Raw genomic sequence first — 19,404 nt, 5'->3', positions numbered from 1 at the left:
CAGACTGATATTTTTGTTTTTCAAATTTTTTAAAAGCAGCTGATGTGTCAAACTGGAAAATTAGATACCGGTAGGGCTGGGATGGGGGCGTAAATCAGGGGGTCACTGACCTTCTTCTTGCATCCGTAGACGTATAAACGTAGTATTTGTAATTTGTGTAAATTGTATGTATACTATATTATTCATTGTCGAGATATTATTTTTATATGAAGGAGTTAAATATACCTAATGATATTGTTTACCTCTCGTATTTGATGTATGTAATAATAGGCTTGGAGATATCCGAGTATACCAACGACGACCATTGCCTGCCCCTCCGTGCATTGTTCGTATTGTAAATAAAAAGTGGTACAATGTATGGATTACTCGACCCCCTGATCTTCTTCGCGGCTGTCAAAAATTTGAATATTTGTTCGTGTACTCGGATACCAGCGGTCTACTACCTCTTGTACATATTCTGGCCTTGTTCATAATGGTATCTTGTATAAATCTCAGGAAATTCAAATTCTTTAGATACATTAAAAATTGGGATGAATTTTACACATAAAAGCTGTTCGTTGTTTTTCTCTTCGAGTTAGTTCTTAGCCAACTAGGGACTGTAGTCCAAACGGGCTTTTGTGTTCACTTTTCGTCCGATTGTCGACAGAATCCAGTTATTTTGGGAAGTAAAGACGCTGCAATGGATTGGATTATCTAGATATTTGGTTAGTACATATATCTACCCTAGACACATTTAGCCCAAAAACTGGTCCCAGCAGATTGCTGTTCGCCAAAAATCAACACTTACTTGATTCAATCATCTTTCATTATTTCAGTTGGAAATCAAGTGATACACATATTTGAGGACACCCAGAGACCTGGTCAGAGGTACAGTAAAGTGTGTCAGATCTTGGGGAACAGGAATTTTTCAGATTTAAGTGAGAAGGGTACAAATTAAGATAAAACAACGAACTAACAACCATAAAATATTCAGCATTGTTTCTAACAAAGGTTTATTTCCATATTGGATTCTATACAAATTGCTCATTCATTCATTTATGATTAAAAGTATCCATTCAACAAAAAACTAAGGTTACAGGGACACCTGGAGAAATGCTCGACAAACTGATAATTTCAATATTCATCTCCCCTGTTGAGCATATACAGAATTCAATAAGTTTGAAACTTGCCACAATCTTATAACATGTCATGAGTTAGAATTTCATAATTGATTGTGCTTAGGTACCAATATATATGGAAATACCATGTTATTCTGCTATTCAATGCTCCCTGGTGAAAATATACAGAAACCAATGAAATTTGAAACTCACCACATAGAGACATGAGCTACAAATAGGCAATTGATTGTGGTAACAAAATATACAAAGGTACTAATATAAATGGCAAAATAGTATCTTATTCAACATCTAACTCCCCACAATACTGGGTAACCCCAATTCCATGTAAGGAAATGTGTCCTACGATCGCGATAACAATTATCAAATAACATGACTAAAAGTAAAATCCAGTAGAACAATCCTCAAAGAATATTTTTTCACATATACCCATGAGGACTGATGAGGTCAAGGTGGCCGCAAATTGCGTCAAAATTGAGTGATCGAAAAACCGGTCTGATACGTCGGTCTATTATCCATTCCCAAAAATCTACCCATCACAAATTTCAATGGAAGACGGCAAACCACTCGAAAGCAACAGGTCTCGGAATTCGCGCTATAGAATAGATAACCTTTATGGGCATAAAAAAAGTCAGAGAATGGCCATCTCTTTTCCGATTTACCTGATTTTCCTTATGGCGATATGCCCCAGGGGGAATACATACATAAACGGAGCATCAAGAAAGTTGATGAAAGAGTCTTCAAAATTTCCCATCAAATTGTCAAAAATGTGTTAGATTTGCTGATTTAAACAAATAACAACAGCCTTAATTCTGATTGAGCCATTTTTTGAGCTGCACTGTGTCTTGAGGGTAGACACATATAAAAATCTACTATCAAGACATTACATTGAAGCGCCTTCAAAACTTCCCACAATAAATGGATTCCGTATACGAACGAAAAATGAACGCAATAGCCCGCTGGGACTTAAGTCCCAAGTGGGCTAAAAATAAGTCAACAACAAATGCTGAAATCATTTGAATCAAGCGCCTTCAAATGAAATAATACACCGCACTTATCATCATAATATTTCATCGAAGAATTGATGATTTAGAGCTTCCTCCGCCGTAATCCTAGTGTAAGAGTTCACATCGAGCAGACGTTTCAGTAAATCGAATGCCGAATCAGGAATATTTGACCACGTGTCCACAAACTGTTTATTCATATGTTTCGCTCGCAAAGACGATGAGTATCCGGATGTTTTACGCAACGCGCTGCACATTAGTTTAATGTCTAAAGCCGGTTTTGCTGGTTGACTGATCATCATTTTACCTGAAATAGAAGATAATAGAATGTTCGCTGCATTTACACTAGGGGCTCGACAATCTGTCTATTTCAATATGACCATACAGTGAAACCTTGTTATAACGAACTCGGATACAACGATTTATCGGATTTAACAAATATAGAATTTCGTCCCAAGTAAGAAAATCTAATTAACTTCACATATAAGAAACTATCGGTTATAACGAACATATTTTCTGGTCCCCTGAATTTCATTGTAACGAGGTCCACTGTATCAATATTCAATTTCTTCCTAGTCAACGTACATAGAAAACAATCAGCTGAAACTCACCACAATCAAAGAACATGTCATTAGCAGCAATTTTGCAATTTTGGTTACAAAAAACGTATGAATAGATAATATATTTGGCTAAAAAGGATACTTTGTTTATCCTACAGTCAATTAGAAGTGGTTTTCAATTTTACTTAAATCTTATTTGACTCGAGGTTCAGGTTACAAAGTCCTCACTTAAGTACATGTACAATTTTGTTGACCGAGTGAACACGACTGAACTAATACCATAAGTAGTAGAGAAACCTACTGTTACTGCTTGCCTTGCCACTAAAGTGGGTACAAACAAGCATGTACTTAGACAACACTATGCTGGGATATGCAGTGAATCAGTCAAAAAGTATTCTCAAAAGAGCACCCAGAAACTCCACAGGAAGTTTCAACTTCTCGAGTACAAAACAATAAAAAGTTAATGAGCTCATATATAGGTCTCATATATGTATAAGTATAATAAAGTATATTGGTGTCAATCAGAAATTAAGTGAACATCCCATCCTCATTCAACAGAAATTCAAACCCGATGGCATTGCGAGACTCTACCACATCACAAAATATCCTACCCGAATGGCACAGCTATTGCACAGCCTAGCCACATAAAAATGTACCATGCACTGGGGCTATCAAGTGAGGGTTTTGTGCCATGGCATAGTCTCGGGATCAGTCTGCCATCGGATTCAAATACCAAGTGCTACCGTTAATCCATTTTCTACAAATGCATAAAATGCCTCGAGCTGGTACGGTCTAGAGATCCAGTAGTGAAAAGGTTTACTGGAAGGTATTTTGTTTTAAAGCTTACCCATATCTACAGCAGCTTTCTGTACTGTCTCTGTACCGAGAATGGCTATTATCTGAGCTAGCGCTGTCACGTCATTATCTGCGCGGAAAAATGGGTAACGTTTACTTAACAATGTGAGGAATATAACACCAGCTGCCCAGATATCAACCGCTGAAAAAAAATGAGAAAAAGAAATTCATCGATTTCCAGCACAGTATGGTTTTTCATTTCAGAAGAATAACAATCATACAACTTGTCTATGATTTCTCATAACTTTTCAATAGATTTACTGACTATATTGACCCATATTGACTAAATTGACTCTTCAACTTGTCCTGATTGGAAACTTAGTTAGATCAGTCATGACTGAGAGAACCAGCTCTGTGGGATCCTATTCTTAATTCAGTTATGACGGACAGAACGTTAGCATTGGTTGACTCAGGCTGACAAGCGATAGCTGTAGTATGCCATCTCGAGAATATGTCTCCTAACCTGTGGTTTGATTTGGACATTTGAGTAAAACTTCAGGTGAACGGTAACCAGGAGTTCCGGCACGTGCTGCTCTCTGGCGCCCTCTACAATGAATCAAACGTACATAAATATTGTAATGATTAAGTATAATCCTGAGTTAGTCATTTCAGTATGGCAGATTACCTAGCGCTGCACATAGAGCATATTCTGGGTTTGCCGAAACATTGACACTCGGTTGACTGTTCTTGAAACAATGCAGCTATCGGTGCCCCTTGGCTTCCAGGCATTCCGATGAGCTTCTTTTGACTGGCATTCATCATCGCCCGCTTCGATAGATTCTGACTACGTGGTGGCGATTTGAAATGTTTTTGAGTTGACGGTCGAGATTCGTGGCTAGCCGCCGTCGGTGTTCTGGCGGAGTTTGTCTGAGCGCGTACGGCAGGCGGGGCCGAAGCAGGCGTATGATGCGGTTTCATCGTCGCGTCTGTAGGCGGCGTCTGCGAGGAGAAATTCAAGCTCCTGACGGTCCGTGATGGAGATGATGATGTTCTGTCAAATGAGCTAGCACTAAATCTCGAACGTTTTGCTGGTCGTTTATCCTAAAAATAAAAGAAAATTACAACTTTTGATCATCTTTTCACTGCAATTTTATGGATATTAGAACAGCAAGTGCGGTCAAGTGTGCAATAAGACCAACAGATACTGGTAGCTGACCTACTGGTATGTATGGCAATGGGGTACCCGCAAAACCACCTATCCCGCCAGAAGGCGTGACGATCAGGCCATCCGTTGTCAAAATTAGTTCATTTTCAATGAACTTAGAACAGGATTTTTAGACTCCCGAATCCATGTCTTATCACAGCACCCACCAAATATACAATACAGTACTTTCATTCTTCTATCCGGAAATATCGGTATAGTTTTTTAAGATAATTGATTCATTTAAGAGAAAGGTCCATCTAGAGTTAATTGAAATGCAGAAGAAATGGATCACTGATGACCAACTATCTATTAGCAAACCTGGCGGATCCTCGCCTGCCATACGTGGAATCCTCGATTGCCAAAGCAGCACTGCAGGTGCCCCATTAGATCAGTATCAACCTTACCTCAACGCTTAGTGGCCGCTTTCCTTTCCGTTTTGATGGCGAATTGTTCAAACGGTTACTACACTTAGGTCGCAGCGGTACAGGTGCTTTGTGGGCCAGCCCAAAATCGACTAGCGCATACCTGAAAATACCAGCACATGTTGTAACAAAAGCATCTGCCATAGTTATACTGATAATAAAGTTTGCGTCATATCATTCTTCCTATCCAAATTAAAGGGGTCATAAAAATGTTTTGAAAAAAATTTTAAATCTAATTTTTGTTTGTATAAAACATTCACCATATGCATCTATAGTAGTCTCATGAAAAAATTTTTTAAATATCTTTATCCAAACACGAGAAAAGCCCGTAGCAACGGCCCTAGCAACAGGACGCTCGCGTTTGCGCGGTGATGTTGATGACGTCATTCTGAGAACACATCGCCTGCAGCACCCTCAGAAGCGTTATCATACAATGCTCATTTTCATTGAATATCGCGCTTTTACAGCTTTTCGAAATGCCTTGGCTGTGAATAGCTATGAACTGTTCCCACAAAGGCAGCGACAAATTTTAGTGGCCGAAACCAAAAGATTTGGCCATAAAATGATGGACCATAAGAGCGAAAACACCCGGCCTATGGTGTAAACTAGCTTCACACTTCAGAGAAGGATTCTCGCAAATATTACGGCACGCATAAACTTGGATACACAAAACTTATGTTTTTATTATCTTAGAGCCTTTTATCCTGCCAAGTGACGCTATTTTCGCGAATTAAATGCGTAGTAAGAGATACGCGCTTTCCACAGCATATAGTACTGGCTTTCCCCAGTGACCCACATCGCTGTAGTATATACAACATACTGACTGAAAGTATGCAGCACACATTACTATTACACGGCCGGGATGGCGCAGGCTAGGCTGGGATTCACAAACAAGTTTACGGTTTCAGGATGCTTTTATGGTCCAGTACTGGATAAAAATATCTCTACCCACAGAAATATCTGCGATGTCTATATCAGTCATCCCCTCCGCGTGGTTTTTGCAGAGGGAATGACTTAATGACGATGAATGCTCGCTGCTCCAGACGTAGAAATATGCTGTACTCTATAGTCACAAATTCCTTCGTTCTGAGGCATCAGGTCCAAATTAAATGGAATAATTTTTGGACTGTCTATTAATAACAACTGTTGGCTTCGTAAACATCAGACGTTTGATTGGAATCTGATGTATTTGAGTCACTATTTTGCACCTTAATCGCTGTTAGTATCACCCGTTTCTATACACTACACCATGTTGTTTTGGTTTGGGTTCTCAGAATGACGTCACACTTCCGGGTTGGGAAGGAATCAGCGCGGCCGATCAAAAGTCTCATTTTAACACTAATTGAAGAGTTAGAAATTAATTTCTTGACCACTAAATCAATAAATAGGGTATAATTGATGATAAAAAATACTTTTAGCCATATCTCAAAAACCTCTTCATGACCCCTTTAAAGAGGCTTATTTGAAGCCTATAACAAGGTCACCTTGGTGTTTCACCTAATTAGTTGCGGCATTTTCTAAATGAGATGATAATTGCTTACTGTTGACTAGTTTTGTTGTATAGAAAGTTACTAGGTTTGACGTCTCGGTGAATAATATCAAACTGGTGGACTTGCTTCAAAGCCAAAAGCAGATTTCTCATATAATCTTGAACTTCTTTCACCGTCATCGCCGGCAGACAATGCTACAATAAATAGAGGGAACAATAATCAGACACTGAGATCGATGAAACAAATCAATGCTAAAGTTTCAAGGCGCAGTCTCTGAAAAAAACTGACAGCAGACCCAGTCGACTCTCGGTTTCCATAAGCAAGTAACTGTCATTAATTCAATTGAAGAAATTACTATTATGAACAAAAACTAAGAGTAGGGATATTTTTCGATTCAATGAACCCAATAGAAAACTGGGTCAAAATGTCGCTACTCTATCATTATTGTAGGTTTTCTTCAATCGAATTGACTCAGTCATTCAAACGGCTATTGTAATTTTCTCAATCATTCCACGGGATTGATTTTATAGAAGGCACGATATCACTTGTTATTAGATATCTTTACAACATTTGATGATTTACAGTACCTGAAATCGATTGTGTGGAAAATATGGCATCACAATCACGACATGGTCCTTCTCTCTTATACAACAGTCTACTCCCATAACGTTGCACAAACCGCTGAAATAAAACCGACCATATTCGTTAACCAGGTAACCCCTACTAACAAATGGCAATAATAGCAATGGTCTCGATTCAAATTCATCACACCTTCAATCATTGAAAAACAAAAGGCAGCTCCATTTTACAACAAAAGTGTGGAAGCCTATGAAAATGTGGAGGAACTGTTTCCAGGGTTATGTTTTTAAAGTCTGTCAAATTTCAGGAGTTTAACTCTTTCAGTGCCCATGTTTAATTTGAGAAAAACCCTCAGCGTGCCCGTCATTATTAAATCAGTAGTAACTTAGGAGCTCCATAGGGTGAAAACTGTAAGAGAGAGCTTTATGGTAACTGAAAAGTTTGTAGGATATGACCCGGCCTTAGAAAATTTTGGTGATAATATTTCTTACTGAAAGTGATGTCTTATGGAAATGAGCTAATTTGCATAAATTATAGTCGGTGACCTATTTATTTGATAACCCCTAAATTTCAGGTATGAAAATGAACAAATCGGGTATCTAGCCTCAGCTTACAGTTGACAATGGAATATTTTATGTTTACTATCAGAAATATAAATCATATGGGTAATTATAATAGAAAATGAGCTTATAATTAGATCACGTGACCCGCTACAAAACTCAAATATTTTGAATTGCAATCACAAAAACGCAGCATAAAAACAAACTAATCAAGCCATCTAGCGGCAGGTTTCTCTGCTGAATTTTATACGAAATGAAAATAAAACTGCTATAAGAAATGTCGACAAAAGTCGACAGGGCACTAAAAGAGTTAACAGCTATTGAAATAATATTAAATTGACTGGTGTAAGTGTACACGTAATTACCATATACAGTGTACAGGTTTTTTCAAAAATGCAGCAGAGATATAACTCAGATTTTAGGGGCTTTTACTGAAATTTATGAAGTGTAGCGGTTGTTTTTAAACTCTACAAATTCAATTCACCAATTTGAAGGAATTTTACCCGATTTGTTGAAGACAGTTCAATTCCTGTTCAATTCTAGACGGATGACTCGTCGGTATTATATGCTTCAAAGCGAAAAGGCGATCGATGTCTGGTCGGTTTTTTAGTCGACCCAAAAATACGGTACTGAATGCTCCTGAAAACAACAGAATTCATACAATCTGAGTCACACAGTTCCACGTTTAGGAGTTTGTAATGTAAATCAGGGGCAGTTGCTAGAAAATTGGTTAGTCGAGTTCAACAGCGAATAGCTGACGAAGTGACAATTAAAAGTTCATTGTTACCACTGTTATATGGTTCCCTTATGAAATATGATACGATCCCTGATTCTCTTATACATGTATTATGATATGTTTATTGTATGAAAGGTTCACGTCACTCGCAAGACTCGGTCACCTGACCAATTGGAAAATCGCGCGTGCTGGGCCAGTTTTTATAGTTGGTTTTGAATGAATATTAATGTAATGAACGTCGTCGTCTAGTAGTCTTCGTATGGTAATTGCTACTGTAAGAACCACGGTATTTATTCGCTGGTAATTTCAAACAAACTTTCGCGAAACTGGCCGCTGAAATCTATATATTTTCTTTTATCTCTAGTTTTGAAGTTCAACCCTTAAGCTGAATATTTTACTCACAAAAATGCTATACAGGAAGATTTGAAATTTTAACGTAATTCACAGCAATTCAACTTGGTCAAATGGATGCTGAGCATTACGAATATATATTCCGGGATGCAAAAAAGTAAATCAACTGACAAATCGCAAGCTTGCTACATTATACCTTCGCCAATTCTGTTGAGGATGGTGAAGTTATCTTTCACTTGTGGTACATTATCCAACAAATTATCGATTCCAAGAATAGTTTCCTCTGAAAAGAAAAAATATGGAATCATCATACGACCGACGAGATACTGAGACCCCTTGACGCCAATATTCTGAAACATTTATCAATTCTGTTTGTAGGGGTAACAGAGGTCATCGAATTAACTTTAACTGAGTCCAGGGAAATTGCGAACCGGTGAAATATAGGCCCCCACTCAATAGTTTCAACATTTAACGTCCCTTGGTCACAATATGCTGAAAAATCAATGACCTCAAAACTCACAACAATCATAGTAATCTAATGAGCTAAAACAATTTACTGTAATAGATCAATATGAATAGAAATCCTACGTTATTATTTGAATCTGCGACACCCTCTGCCAAAACATGAAACATGTACGGGAAACCATTGGTCCCGAAACTAGAAATCTAAGCGAGAAATTAAAGCTATTTAAACAAGAAGCCATAGGCTACAGGGGTCATGCCCTAGTATATTTTCAACATCAGCCATATGTGGTGCAAAATGAAGGTTAAACTTATACTGATCTGTGCAGAAAATGGCCATAGGCATTGGAATTTCTAGACCGTATTGTGTTGCACAGTAAGGTAGGATAAACACAATCGAGATCTCCCAGTACAGTGTCAATTCTTTGAAATTGAATTACTACAATGAAAACTGAATATCTTACCATCTAGTTCTTTCTCGTTGAGCTGGAAACTGCTTAGTGAATCTGTATTATCATATAAACTACCTCTGCTTCCTGCAGCATCTTCTACCATTACACCAACTGACATAGCTACCTAAATATACAAGACGATTTACTGATTTAAACTGAGGCCATCACTAACCACCTCAATACTCCTACTATACATTACGGCTGCCATCTGAAGCCATAACACAGGACCTGGTGAAATTATAAATTTCCAAACATACCACTTTGTCCAAGCCCTCTTCTAACTTTACTTTACAGAAAGGCAGGAAACGCTTCTATCTTTGTACTCTGGCTTACATCTAGTCAGTAACCTGTCTGTGGTTTAGTTTCACGATCTGATATTTTCACAAACCACAAAGCCCATCCGATTATAAAAAGCTTACCACCAACGATTAGGTAACTAACTAGCTTACATCCACAAAACTTGAGATAGCTGAGTACTGTCGATGAAAGCCAAAGTCGGTTTCCAAAGTAAAGAAATTCTTATCCACAAATACAACAGACTATATGTACCGGTAACATAATTCAAGATGAATTTAAGCTAACATTGACGTGATTTTAGGACAGCACTATTAGGCGGTGCGACTTTCATGAGAGTGGACCTTTTTGGCATCATTGAAACTTGACATGAGAGCACCTTGACATGAGAGCACCAAAGTCACGAATTCCTCTATGACGGTGTCTGAGTTGACAGCCCCAGAAATAGAAAAAAAATAGTCTCGTGAAGATGCATTCTGATGCTATTACGTTATAGGCCTACATGTGGCTTAATTTTTGAACCAAATCTTTATCTTATTCTATTAGGCCTAAGAGAAAATGCATGAACAAGAGTAAATATTTTTCTGATATTTGGAACAATGTAAGTCAGAAACCTGTCTGTTGTTTGGTTTCATGATCGAATACTTTCACAAACGTCTAACCCGGTAGGTCTCAATGGTGTAAGCCCGATTATCAAAGCATCCCACCAAATAGTGTAACTAATTGATAGACCACGAACTTCTGTGATTGCAGCCATTGCACCCTCTTAGCGACAGGCTTCAGATAAAATCGATATTTTCTCTTAGGCCTAAATCAAAGTATGACCACCATCTGCAGATATGGCACGTCATCAACGTTCTTCTGTTTGAAATTCTCAAATGCATCTTCACAGAAAATTCCTCTGAAAATGTCACTGAGAAGAGAGACGTGAAATCAAGTCTTAAGAAATTTTCTTAAATTCTTTGACAAAAAATTGTGGAACTCAAGATTTTTTTTTTGGGGGGGGGGGGGGGATAGTCAGTAACCTGTCTGTGGTTTAGTTTCATGATCGGATATTTTCACAAATCACAAAAGCCCATCCGATTATAAAAAGCTTACCACCAACGATTAGGTAACTACGTTCGCACCCAACGCAACCCCCCTGGGTACGGGCCCGAATTTCATGTGATTTTTAAATTTTCTCAAATGGAAATGCACCGATACCGTCAACATTTTAGTGGTGACAGGTTGAAAAAGGTGATTCTCAAGGGAAATCGTTGAAGAAAGGTGCCCTAGGCAAATGCGTAAATGAATTTCCCAACATTTTTTCAAATTCCCAAATAGGCCAAATGTTATTTCAAAATTCCCAAGTTTTTCCCAATTTCCTTGTTCACTGACTGGGAACCATGGTTGGTGATAGGCCAAGGTGGTGGTAGATTTAGAAGAGGCGTTGGTGCAACGTAAGTTAACACTAGTCTAGTACCTAGCCGTTGTCCTCAAACAAACAAGTTGTAGGGAACCGTAACGAGTTGAACGACGTGTATTCAGACTAAAAGTAACAAAGTGGCTATATTTACAGCGTCGTAAAGCGGTCATAAATTCTATATATACAACGGTTTTATATTGAATTTAGGATTATGGTCTAGAGAGGAGAGGATTAGTGTCAAGAGGGTGAGAAGAGGGTCCAGAGGGTAAGGGTCCGTTTTACCCCCTAGGGATAGGATTAGGGTAAGGTGAGGCTATATGTAGTTAAAACATTCGACTGGTTTTCAGCGAGCTCGGTGGTCTAGTGGTATGATGCTGCAGGGTCCGATCTAAGCACTTGTCCGATTGCCCGGGACAAGTAAATTCTCATCAGGGCAAGCAGGTTATCATTATCACTTGTCCCCAGGGCTAGTGCAATTTTATGTTACAAAGCTTTTTTCCCACTCAATACAACGGATGATAGTGCCACCAATCGGACTGCCTGTGTAGGGCAAGTAGCTTTTGGAGGGGGCAAGCGAAATTTCAGATATGCTTGCCCCCTGGGCAAGTGGCTTTCATTCCTTAGATAGGGCCACAGGGGCATCTTTTCATATATGTAGTACCAGGGATACTGGATGATCTAAGCTACAGTTCACCCCCAAACTTCAAATACGAGCCCCTGTGGATTGGACCCTGTGCTGCAGTCCTCCTTATTTCCGAGATGACGTAATTTACCGAGATGACATGAAGTATAACATATTTATTTATTCCTTATCGATTTTAACACTTGAAATCATATAATGTCAGTAATAAATGCCTGCTGGAGTCATATTTTACATATTTTGTCGGAAATTTTTGTAGAAAAATAACTTTTAACTTTACCGAGGTGGGAGATCGCCGATCAATCAAATTCAATGAAATTCTATTGCTAACCGAGATGACGTATTAGAATATCCGGAAAAATATGACTCTAGAAGGTATTTATTACTCACATAGGCCTATTACTATAACATGATTTCAAGTGTTAAAATCGATAAGGAATAAATAAATGTTATATTTCATGTCATCTCGGTAATAAGGAGGTCCTAATGTGCTAGAAATTTACTGGCCCGGGTTCGAGTCTCGCTCTATTTTCTCGGGTCCTCCTTATTACCGAGATGACGTATTTTACCGAGATGACATGAAATGTAGCATATTTATTTATTCCTTATCTATTTACACTTGAAATCATGTTATATCAGTAATAAATACCTTCTAAAGTCATATTTTACATATTTTTTTTATTAAAAAGAATTTTGACTTCAAATACGTAAACTCGGTAAGCAATAAAATTTCATTGAATTTGATTGATCGACGATCTCATCTCGGTAAAGTTAAAAGTTATTTTTCTACAAAAATATCCGACTAAATATGTAAATTATGACTCCATGAGGCATTTATTAGTGATATGATATGATGTCAATTGTTAAAATCGATAAGGAATAAATAAATATGCTATATTTCATTTCATCTCGGTAAAATACGTCATCTCGGTAATAAGGATGACCGATTTTCTCTAACTCTAATTCTCAACACTTGCCTTGAATTTTCTAAGTCGTGCACCCTAATGCGCATGCGCAACGTGAATTAGCCCATCAGAATGAAACGTTGTAAATATAGCTGGTGTTATACATCAACGGCGTCGAAAAAAATAGCCCGAGCGTAAAAGTAAACACTAACCTGCTAACTAATGTCTATTTATTAATGGATGAGACCTGTTTTTCTGGGATATTTTGCTTACTTTTTGGGGTACATACCTCATTTATGTCTTAACAGAATGCCAAAAATCGCGGACAACAACTGAATATCCGATATATTTCCAGTTCTGTACCAATTAGATGGATTGGCAAAAAGACTCCTTAAGTCCAGTTGAATGAGAGAGAAAATCCTCCATTTTGTCAAATTTGTTGGATTTGAACATTGTTACCATGCCTACGCCACCCTGATTTAGTTGTTGAGACCCCACAAGAAAAATAACTTCATTTCGTAGGCATGGTGACAATGTAAAAATTCAAGAAATTTCACAAAATGGAGGATTTTCTCTCTCATTCAACTGGACTTAAGGAGTCTTTTTGCCAATCCATCTAATTGGTACAGAACTGGAAATATATCGGATATTCAGTTGTTGTCCGCGATTTTTGGCATTCTGTTAAGACATAAATGAGGTATGTACCCCAAAAAGTAAGCAAAATATCCCAGAAAAACAGGTCTCATTCATTAATAAATAGACATTAGGCCCTATGTCTATACTACTAAAAAACAGTGCTAAAATGCTAGCTAATCCGAATCGGATTGAATGAGCTGATTCTTGAGAAAATATCCGCTCATGAAACCAAATTTGATAGTGGATAGTGGTACCAGTACAGGGATACTGGTATCACAAGGGTTTGGCGATGGGCTTGGATTTTATTTCCGGGTTGTTGATAATCTCGCGAGAATGGCGCTAAATATGAACTACGAATAAATTCAAAATATCACGGAAATACCTTGTGTTTATATTGTTTATTTATCCGCTATAAAGTTTCGATAAACAATTGGTCGTTAAGAATCATTATCAGACGGTCGTCACGCTACTATATAAAATCAGTTATTTTATATAGTAAAGCGTGACGACTGTCTGATGATGATCCTTAACGACCAATTGTTTATCGGAACTTAATAGCGGATAAATAAACAATATAAACACAAGGTATTTCTCACAGGGGCTCGTTACGATAGCTGGGGGTCCAAAATCTAAGATTTGACCCAGTATCCTAGGTACCACCTATAAAAAAAAGAAAAGGGAGCTAACATTTTGACATACAAGAATTGACCTTCTCATTTCAACCCCTCATAACTTCGTAACCGATCGACCGATTTACACGAAATTAGATTCGTTTCATTCCCAAGAGGTGACTTTTTCGTTTGAGACCTTCCCCGATGAAATCGGACCGGAGACGCCCGAGAAATCACGACTCAAATCCGAAAAAACGGGTCAAAATATCCAAAGCCGGAATTACTAGGACGGCTTGAAGTGCTCAATTCACGACGAAAAACGATGATTTGACGCGGTTCCCGGACGTTAATCTTCACATATCATACATCGCTGGAAAGCTTATGAACTGACCTTATTGACAGACGCGTTTATTTGATAATCCGTTCCGATACCCGCGACTGGCGAGCTGATAATCCAGATTGATGCGATAAATACGATTTCCAAGTGTATTCCGGCCGCCATTAACTGCGTGACGTCATGAGAAATCCCAGCATGCAACGCTAGATAATTGACATATTCAGTCGACCAATCACGTATCGCGAATTTATCAGTCCTCAGAGCCCGTGACGTCACACCCTCAATGGCGGTTCAGTGACGCTTAAAGTGCGTATTTATCGGTTCGGTGCGTATTATCACCTCGCTTGTCGCCGGTTTCGGAACGGATTATCAAATAAACGCATTTTTCAATAAGGTCAGTTCATAAGCTTTCCAGCGATGTATGATATGTGAAGATTAACGTCCGGGAACCGCGTCAACTCATCGTTTTTCGTCGGGAATCGACTACTCCGAGACGTCCTAGTAATTCCGGCTTTGGCTATTTTGACTAGTTTTTTCGGATTTGAGTCGTGATTTCTCGGGTGTCTCTTATCCGATTTTGTCGCGGAAGGTCTCAAACGAAAAAGTAACCTCTTAGGAATGAAACGAAACCAATTTCGAGCGAATCGGTCGATGGGTTACGAAGTTATAAGCGATTGAAATGAGAAGGTCAATTCTAGTATGTCAAAATGTTAGCTCCCTTTTCTTTTTTTATAGGTGGTACCTAGGATACTGGGTCAAATCTTTGATTTTGGACCCCCAGCTATCGTAACGAGCCCCTGTGGTATTTCTATGATATTTTGAATTTATTTGCAGTTCATATTTAGCGCCATTCTCGCGAGATTATCAACAACCCGGAAATAAAATCCAAGCCCATCGCCAAACCCCTGTGACAAGACCTTGTCTGTGAAATAAACCTTGTTTGTTGACGTTTTCGTTTTCGAGTCGATTTGAAAAATGGTGGCGCTCCTTAATCGCGAAGTATGGCATCGCATTCACCGAAAAAGTCCCATCTAGGGCAATCTTAAGACCTGCTGCATATGGCGTCACAAGCCCCGAGGCTTGTCATGCCATATTGGGGCCTGACACGCCATGTGGTAAACATAAAATGAAAATCAAATCCTATGCAGGAGATGAAACGTTGACTACGTCTCACGGGTTTTTCTTCCGAAGTTGAAATATTCGATTGGATATTTATTTGTCATAGATGATTTACAACGTACTATATATACATAATAAGAACTACATATTACATCGCATATATGAAAATGATTTGATTCAGAAGATTATTTTTAATCAATAACTTATAACGAGTAATGTTTGAATCAAACTTTATTTGATATGAATTTCTTATTTTGTAAGAATCTGATGGAACAGGAAAATACCAGGGTAAGGTAAAACTTAACATATCTATTTACGGAATGTATTGATAGATTGAAAACATTTTACACTTAAAACACATTTAAAAACTTATCTTATCCTACTTCACTGGCATACATATTTACAAAATGAGTTTTACAGAATAGAAATCGATCGTTGTTTGTTAATCTAATGCAGTGTACACACTTTATTTTGAAACACAATTTAAACAATCACATATTTCGCCAGCATATGAAAAATACAAAAACATTATATATCTACTGAATGAGTTTTACAGAATAAAAATTTTAATGAACTATCTTACATTTCAATGAATCATTCATCTATTTCACATGATTTGTTGATCAATTAGTCTTAGAAGAACATAGATAATGTTAGAAAAACATATATGGTGAGCCAGGCTCCAATCTAGTGTGATCTGCAGTCAATATGGCTCCTAAAATCACTAAGCCTTCTACATGGCGTGTCAGGCCCCAAATGGTCTGCAGAAAAGCTTCAATTGAAACATGGCGTGAGAGGACCCGATCGGTTTTCCTACAAACAAATGAATAATTGTCACTAATTCTCTTAAATGTTCAAAGATTAATCATACTATATGGTTTGTCAATCATTTAGTCTTAGAAAAAAGCAAATACTGTTACAAAAAACTCCTAAAATCACGTTGTCTTCTACATGGCGTGTCAGGCCCCAAATGTTCTGCAGCCAATATGGCGTGAGAGGACCCGATCGGTTTTCTATGGAAGCAATTAATTGTCACTAATTATATCTTTAGTTTCAATTAGTTATATATTGTTCATGATTTGACAATCACAAAGTGTTAGAAAACAAAACAAATACTGCTAGAAAAACCGCGATTTGTCTTCTATGGCGTGTCAAGCCCCGAATGTTCTGCAGCCAATATGGCGTGTCAGGCCCCAAATGGTCTGCAGAATAGCTTCAATTGAGACATGGCGTGAGAGGACCCGAACGGTTTTCCGTACAAACAAATGAATAATTGTCATTAATTTTGTTAAATGTTCAAAGATTTATCATACTATATGGTTTGTCAATCCTTTAGACTTAGAAAAAAGACAAATATTGTTTCAAAAAGCTCCTAAAATCACGCTGTCTCCTACATGGCGTGTCAGGCCCCAGATGTTCTGCAGCCAATATGGCGTGTCAGGCCCCGAACGGTCTGCAGAATAGCTTCAATTGATGAATAATTGTCACTAATTATCATAAATATTCAAAGATTTATCATTCTACATGGTTTGTCAATCCTTTAGACTTAGAAAAAAGACAAATATTGTTTCAAAAAGCTCCTAAAATCACGCTGTCTCCTACATGGCGTGTCAGGCCCCAGATGCTCTGCAGCCAATATGGCGTCAGGCCCCGAACGGTCTGCAGAATAGCTTCAATTGATGAATAATTTTCATAAATATTCAAAGATTGATCATTATACATGGTTTGTCAATCATTGAGACTTAGAAAAAAAGGCAAATATTGTTTCAAAAAGCTCCTAAAATCACGCTGTCTTCTACATGGCGTGTCAGGCCCCAAAGTGTTCTGCCGCCAATATGGCGTGAGAGGACCCGATCAGTTTTCTATGGAAGCAACTAATTGTCACTAATTATATCTTTAGTTTCAATTATTTATATATATTGTTCATAATCATAAAGTCTTATAAAACAAAACAAATACTGCTAAAAAAATCGCGATTTGTCTTCTATGCGTGTCAGGCCCCAAATGTTCAGCAGCCAATATGGCGTATCGAGCCCTAAATGGTCTGCAGAATAGCTTCAATTTTCATGGCGTGAGAGGACCCGATCGGATTTCCGTAGAAATAAATGAATAATTGTGACTGATTATCTTAAATTTCAATCAGTAGTACAACAATCATTAAGTCTTAGAAAGTTAATAAATCGTTGTTTTTATTTTGTTCATATGTAAAAATATACAAAAAATCGCTTTGGTAAATGTAGCTGATGATCTCCTGATCGTCTCGCACCATAACGGAAACCTGCAAAAAACATATTCGAAGAATTTTACATAACAATCTTAAGTAAAAAAGGGATATAATTTTCTTTCAAAGTGGTTGCACTGAACGGATACTTCAAAATAATGTATAAGTACCGGTACTGTGTATACGTTTAGACAATAAGTTAAGAAAAAATAGAAATTCATTACACATTGACATACCGGTACTTGAAATTATATCATTCAGGTTTTACACGTCGTATCGGACTTAAAAACGTGGTCTGTTCGACGCGAACATATATCTTCGTTCCGCGTGAATTATATATAGTCTGCATTTTACTCGGGGCTTGTGACGCCATGTCAGATATGGCGTGACAAGCCCCGGGGCTTGTGACGCCATGTTCTGCTGATTCTTAAGATTGACTTCACTTAAAAGTCCTGCTACCGGCGCTATACTCATAGACTGGTTGCCGGTCTCTACCTTCAGTTAGACTATGCGAATTAGGTGGCGCAGAATTGGACAGGCGACCAGTCTACTATACTCACTACCCAGGGTTAGTGCGGCTATAGTCGCTTGCCAGGGTTGGCTGGATCGCTCGATTGCCACAATCGATTGCCAGAGTAATTCAATTCAATATATATTGCACTGTAATATATTATTGATTACATTAATGGCTTTCCACATGAGAGCAAGAACCAAGTGTCAAAAAGAAGAGTACCGAGAAGGTACACAATTCAAAACTTCTGGTGAGAATTCAAAACTTTTGGTTTTCTCGGGAAAAGCAGATGAAATTCACAGCAATCTATATATAAACACGATGAAAAGATGAGCAAATTTTGAGTTTTTATCGACTAATGCTGGGGCCGTCAGATGGTGAGGCTAGTGACGTAGTGCCATCTGCACACCGTTCCCGTTGACTGTTTTGAATTTATACTGATTTATATTGAGGAACACCTGCATGCATTCCGGAGTAAGGTTTTTGACATAATTACTTGACTTCGGTCTTCGACGCATTTCACGGAGTCAACCATCTTGAAACTATTGAAACTAGCGACCGTGCTAAATCCGTGGCGTTGTGGGTCGACTGTATTTCTGGACCTTCCGAGCGACATTGAAATTAGGGAGTAATTTCTTAAACGATGGCTATTGTCTGAAGATATGCTCAAGTTAATTCTCAGTGACAACACGGCCAGTACCGCCGGATTTTTTCCGGGGTCAAACATCCAGAGCATATTAAACATATGTTTAATGTTCACCCAGTCCTGTAGTGTGGCTGTCTCCACCAGTGATCTACGTCGCTCTACGATCCTAGTGTGCCCTATTTGCCCATTTACAGTAAAAATAAGATTGACAGCCTAAGATTATAAGATTATATAGTTTGCGTTTCAATGGCCTGGTCCGAGTGTTCACATAGCTACACACACCTGCCGTCCCAAGTCGATACTCTTTAATATCAAAAGCTTATTAATCTAAGCGAATGGGGAAGTTTCC

General features: G+C 38.2%; 1 protein-coding gene across 8 annotated transcripts; it reads right to left on the bottom strand.

The window, feature by feature from the left end:
* Positions 1–991: 991 nt before the first annotated feature.
* LOC141908781 (cell division cycle 7-related protein kinase-like) lies at positions 992–15,537 on the bottom strand. Of its 8 annotated transcripts, none has more exons than XM_074798978.1 (11): positions 14,613–14,725; positions 9,743–9,854; positions 9,013–9,099; positions 8,233–8,368; positions 7,178–7,271; positions 6,642–6,784; positions 5,083–5,203; positions 4,160–4,575; positions 3,998–4,080; positions 3,527–3,604; positions 992–2,426 (listed from the first exon to the last, which is right to left on the bottom strand). In XM_074798978.1, exons 1-11 carry the CDS (start codon positions 14,721–14,723, stop codon positions 2,176–2,178), a joined length of 1,632 nt encoding a protein of 543 aa, XP_074655079.1. In that variant the 5' UTR covers positions 14,724–14,725; the 3' UTR covers positions 992–2,175. The 8 variants fall into 8 exon arrangements, with proteins under 8 accessions (XP_074655079.1, XP_074655084.1, XP_074655078.1 ...); XM_074798983.1 differs by lacking the exon at positions 14,613–14,725 and adding an exon at positions 15,494–15,537 and having other exon boundaries at positions 993–2,426; positions 3,527–3,676; XM_074798977.1 differs by having other exon boundaries at positions 993–2,426; positions 3,527–3,676.
* Positions 15,538–19,404: the final 3,867 nt, after the last annotated feature.

This window comes from Tubulanus polymorphus, chromosome 7, assembly GCF_964204645.1.
Source record: "Tubulanus polymorphus chromosome 7, tnTubPoly1.2, whole genome shotgun sequence".
Classification (NCBI taxonomy): Eukaryota; Metazoa; Nemertea; class Palaeonemertea; order Tubulaniformes; family Tubulanidae; genus Tubulanus; species Tubulanus polymorphus.
This window is presented reverse-complemented; position numbering and strand designations above follow the sequence as displayed.